Source organism: Priapulus caudatus, unplaced genomic scaffold (genome assembly GCF_000485595.1).
Source record: "Priapulus caudatus unplaced genomic scaffold, Priapulus_caudatus-5.0.1 Scaffold16, whole genome shotgun sequence".
NCBI classification, from domain to species: Eukaryota; Metazoa; Priapulida; class Priapulimorpha; order Priapulimorphida; family Priapulidae; genus Priapulus; species Priapulus caudatus.
Genome location: NW_014577077.1, coordinates 840,055 through 845,120, shown reverse-complemented (window position 1 = coordinate 845,120; position 5,066 = coordinate 840,055). Strand labels below are relative to the sequence as shown.

At 38.5% G+C, this 5,066-nt stretch overlaps 2 protein-coding genes across 3 annotated transcripts in view; one reads left to right on the top strand and one right to left on the bottom strand.

The window, feature by feature from the left end:
* Positions 1 to 3,690, bottom strand: part of LOC106810400 (Werner syndrome ATP-dependent helicase-like) — a 30,470-nt gene extending 26,780 nt beyond the window's left edge. For both annotated transcript variants that reach the window (XM_014813748.1, XM_014813757.1), the window contains exon 1: positions 2,945 to 3,690. In XM_014813748.1, the coding sequence (XP_014669234.1) occupies positions 2,945 to 3,238 (294 nt within the window). In that variant the 5' untranslated portion in view covers positions 3,239 to 3,690. The remainder of the gene's footprint in view (positions 1 to 2,944) is intronic.
* Positions 3,691 to 4,041: 351 nt separating this feature from the next.
* The window catches only part of LOC106810414 (transformer-2 protein homolog alpha-like), a 27,885-nt gene continuing 26,860 nt past the window's right edge, over positions 4,042 to 5,066 (top strand). Inside the window, exon 1 of the mRNA XM_014813770.1 lies at positions 4,042 to 4,244. Coding sequence (XP_014669256.1) covers positions 4,230 to 4,244 — 15 coding nt within the window. The 5' untranslated portion in view covers positions 4,042 to 4,229. The remainder of the gene's footprint in view (positions 4,245 to 5,066) is intronic.

The window sequence follows — 5,066 nt, the reverse complement described above, 5'->3', positions numbered from 1 at the left end:
AAAAACAAAAAAAAAAAACGTAATCACTGGTAACATGTTATTCAACAAAAATGTACAGAGTTGATTTGAAATATTTTTTCACCATAGTCATCTACCGGATTGCCTCTCACTGGCCTAGGTCCCATATAAGCTGTTTCTCTTTCATCAAGAGTCGCTATCAAACTCTGCGGTGTCCAACCTCCATCAGTTCGGCTGCTGCTGCTGATAACTCTTCATGTGTAAATTGAGACTACAAGAAAGGATCACTCCTGAATACATGCCATGAATATATTGAAAAATATTTGCCCCAATTTTGATTAGCGCAATCATATTTTATATGTGCTATTAAATTGTATATTTTATATATATTTATATAATATATGTAACCTGGATTATGCAATCATGATTAAAGATATCTTTGGCTGACAACAACTGACCAAATTAAATAGACCATGGGAATAGCATTGGTGGCAACAATAATTTTTAGTAAAGCATTAATAACTTTTTATGTGGCGGTTACTTTAAATTGACTACGTACGAATTTCTTATTGGTAAATTTGTAAAATTTTTTTGCCATTCTTTACATTTAAAAGTAAGAACTAACGGGACTAAACGTATCGTCAAATTCTTACCTGATAAGATTGTTTCTCAACTAGTTAAAATCAAAAAACCTGGACGATTTGATAATTGTGTTACCTGAATTAATTGCTTGATGGCTATGTATGAGTCACAATGCATGTTCACAATCAACAATATAGTAAAATAAGTAGTATAATGCAGCAATTTACCATAAAAAGTGAACAGAATTACTTATATTTTGTGTATTTTTACTATTTAGGTGACTATAAATCACTTTAATACAGACAATAGATTTTGTCCAGCATGTAAAACTGTGTCATAGATTTTACATGTTTAGTCAATTGGTATCATATTTCCTGCGTCAATACCTACTGGTATGTCTGGCATAATACAATTGTATACCATATGACTAACATGCCTTAGAACACTTAACATAATTATTTTTCCAATATGTGCAATGATCTACATTTAAAATTAGAGTTTATTTATTTCAACACCAATAACATCAAATTCTTGCATCTCGGTGAGATGCAATCAACTGTGCCACATGTTACCTTGTCTACACGTTGAGATACGATACCATCTAGAACAATTTATGTCGCCATAATCAGATGCACTTGTTCCACAGGATTTTGACATTAAATCAGTATTACGTACATGCTAACACTAACAGGTGAGAACTAGTTTGTCTACAGGTATTATATTTTCAATTTAATAATAACAATTATTTTTAATACTTTTTTATTAGTGCATGGTTAGTGAAAAATAATAATTTTAACATTGGTGACTGTGAATTCCCAGCGAGTAGGATAACTTACTAAGTAACCATACCGTCTCGAGTGATTTGGACATTAAAGCCGCACAATGTGCATCCAAACGCTAATTTCTCCAATACTAGACTAGCAAATACTTCGTGTCATGCATAATCACACTACCTTATGACAAATAACTCTAGTTCCTCCCATTTCACTGCGCGCGGTCTTTAAAAAGTATTTGAAAATACATCCAAGTTGTTCAAATTCTCCGATATTGTTGAGTTTCCCAAGCAACCGTACAGCGGTGCTGCGGTAAGCCGGATACGAGTGTAGCAAAGATAAAACATGTGACGTCACCTCACCACTTCGAGGCTAAATTGTTTGCAAACAAGTCGGCGTTTTGCGCCCAGAATGCAGTTTTCTCACCTCTTTCTTGTGGGTTTTAAGCGAACGCGCATGAAATGGGAGCAACTAGAGGTTATTTTGTCATAAGGCAGTGTGATTATGCATGACACGAAGTATTTGCTAGTCTAGTACTGGAGATTAGCGTTTGGATGCGCATTGTGTGCGGCTTTAAAGAATGAATAACTTACTCTTCATACGGTGAGGATATCAAAGGATATAGTACTAAAGGTAAGGTAACACCAACAGATGTACATTTAATTATTACTTAGAAATCATACGTTTCTCAACTCAGTCCCCAGTTCTTAGGTTTTTACACATTAATAAAACCGCAGTGGCTGGAGGTACGGTAGCCGTCGGTCGTTGAAGCCCCTTTTTGGAATTAGGGTTAGGATTAGGGTTAGGGTTAGGGTTAGGTTTAGGGTTACTTATGGTTAGGTTAGGTTTTAGGGTTAGTTCTAGTCATCTAAACTCTCAAATCGTGAATTTATTTCCAAGCGTTATTTCGAAATCTGGCGCCACCGCGCCATCTTTGTCTCGTTAAGTATGAAAGCGAATGACTCCATTACCGTGCCTCGAGGACATTAAGATACGCGCTACTGTACCCGTAGCCACTGCTAATAAAAATCAATGCACGACTGGGGGTTTCAACTAGTAATACTAATAGCTTTCAGGGGTTCTCCTACGTTGCGCAAACGGGGCGCGCGCGCCCGTTTGGGAAAACTCCCCTGTTTGAATCGTTTGCGCCCCGTTTGAATTACCTCCGCCCCGTTTAAATTCCACCACAATAAAAGTTTGGCCAGCGCGGGAATCGACGGCAAGAATTGCCGTTCGACCAGGACACCCGTCGACCAGGACACCCGACGGTGTATTTTTTACCGTACCACGCATGCACTGCAGACAGTACACAAGTTAACCTGTCACTAACTGTACACCGACTCGGCTATCTTATATAATACAAGAACCCAAATACCGTCTATGGTGTGGTGGCGATTTACGCATTAATTAGTCGTACGGTAAAAATACACGCCCCCCGCCGACCCCCTAGTTTTTCCCCCTCCCCCTCCCCCCTAGTTCCCCCCCCCCTACCCCTCCCCTCCCCCCTGTTTGAATTTCATCCTGGGGAGAACCCTGCCTTTGGCTTTGACATGGACGCTAGGTGGATGTGCTAATTATTGTGCCAACATGTCTTCACATGTATGATACAATGTGCAATAACACCAACAGACCTCATTTAGTGACCCAGCTTGCTCATCGGAATCTTCTGCAGTGCTTCTATCAAGTGAAGCCACTTCTTCCACATTATCCAGAGTTCCATTCAAATTAGAAACATCATTGCCATCAGTTGAAATTTTAGCTTGAATTTGCTCCAGGGATTTTACTGCAGAATCAAGATAACCCTCTATCTCCAATGCTGAATGCACTTCAGTTGGGAGACTTGTGAGCGTCAGAAGCTGTGTAACTGACGCTAGACATCTAGATAAATGTTCCAGCTTTTGTAATGTAGAACGTGCTGCAGCCATCGTGATTTAACATTTGGGGTCCATAGTGGGACAGTGCCAGTGGGATAGTCTTGGACTAGGAGTGTACACTGTAGTGTTGGATGACGATACACAGTCACTGAGTCACTCAGTCAGCACTCACAGTTCAGCGACAGTCACACTCACAGTGTCAGTAACAAATGAAGGGAACCGCGATGCCGATCAACGATAAAATTTGTTGTGCCAAACTTTTAGTTCTAACATGACCATGCAAAGACACAACCATCGCTTATTTCATTAATTAGTATTAGCATTGAGTGTATGATACTGAATCATAATGTAATGAATGAGAACTAAACAGACGTGACGAGACGTCAAATTTCGTGCAAATCAACAACATGTTTACGCTGTGTCATATAAATTTTGAACTGCGATAAATGCATCATAACCCCGCATTTCCGGAACATTGGCCAGAACGTTACATTTTACGAGAATGACAAAATCACGTGAGCGCCTTATATAACGACCAAGAAAAGACAACTCAATGTCAAGTGGTATATTTTCTTACAACATTTTTGATCTAGTCTGTTGAAAATAGACACGTGTTGCTATAATTTTGACGTTGGCTAAAATTTCAGTGACAACTAAAGTCGGATACTCGTAAAATCAACAGAGATTTATTGTTTATTTTAAACAAAGTTAATTATCTTGAATTTTTTCCATATAATATTTTTTTTTAATAAATTAGCATTTTTATTACATAAATACTTATAACTACGGGTAGCACAGATAATAATTTGTTTCGTTGCTATCGATTCCGAATTTGCGTTAGGCACATTGCAACGTGCATTCCAAAAGGAATTTGCTTGGTTACCAAAGATCTTTGGTTGTTACTGATACTTGACTGATACTATCAAACAACGTGTTTTATCTGTATGAAATAAAGCGTTTTATGTGATTCGAGCGTGTCAACAGAAGTTTTAATTTTCTCTCTTAGTTGTTTCGTTACAGCTACAAGTACACAATCGTAACAATGAGTGATTACGAGGTTTGTAAATACTAAATTGTATAACTTGCTCGGTAAGCCCAAATCAAATGTCGAATGGCCGTTTCTCAATCACACACACAGCCTCATAGACCAATAAATTGTGCCCTAAAAATTTTTATATTCTGGTGTTACTTTAGGTAAAATAACACCAGAATATAAAAATTTTGAGGGCACAATTTATTGGTCTAACAGCCTCACAGCACACAGGCACGTTAGGCACTAGACCAATAAATTGTGCCCTAAAAATTTTTATATTCTGATGTTATTTTAGGGCCCAATAGCCTTCTATAGACAAAACCTGTGAATTCTGTCGTGCAAAATGCACGACAACCTTTTCACTATTTACGGCCGTGTTACATAGAAAATCAAAGAAATACCTAAAGCCGTCGCTTTATTAACATCTTACCTACATTAAAAAACACTTGTCATGCAGTATTCTCCTCTTTAATCACGTTTATTTTATTAAAACATCGCGACATAAAAATCACGCAAAATTCGCTACACACAAAACCGGTCCTACTAAACAGCGAAATGTGCTACTAAACAGCGAAATGTGCAGGAATGTGCGCGGAATGTGCAAGAATGTGCAGGAATGTGCGCGGAATGTGCGCGAAATGTGCAGGAATGTGCTACTAAACAGCGAAATGTGCTACTAAACAGCGAAATGTGCAGGAATGTGCGCGGAATGTGCAAGAATGTGCAGGAATGTGCGCGGAATGTGCAAGAATGTGCGCGAAATGTGCAGGAATGTGCTACTAAACAGCGAAATGTGCTACTAAACAGCGAAATGTGCAGGAATGTGCGCGGAATGTGCAAGAATGT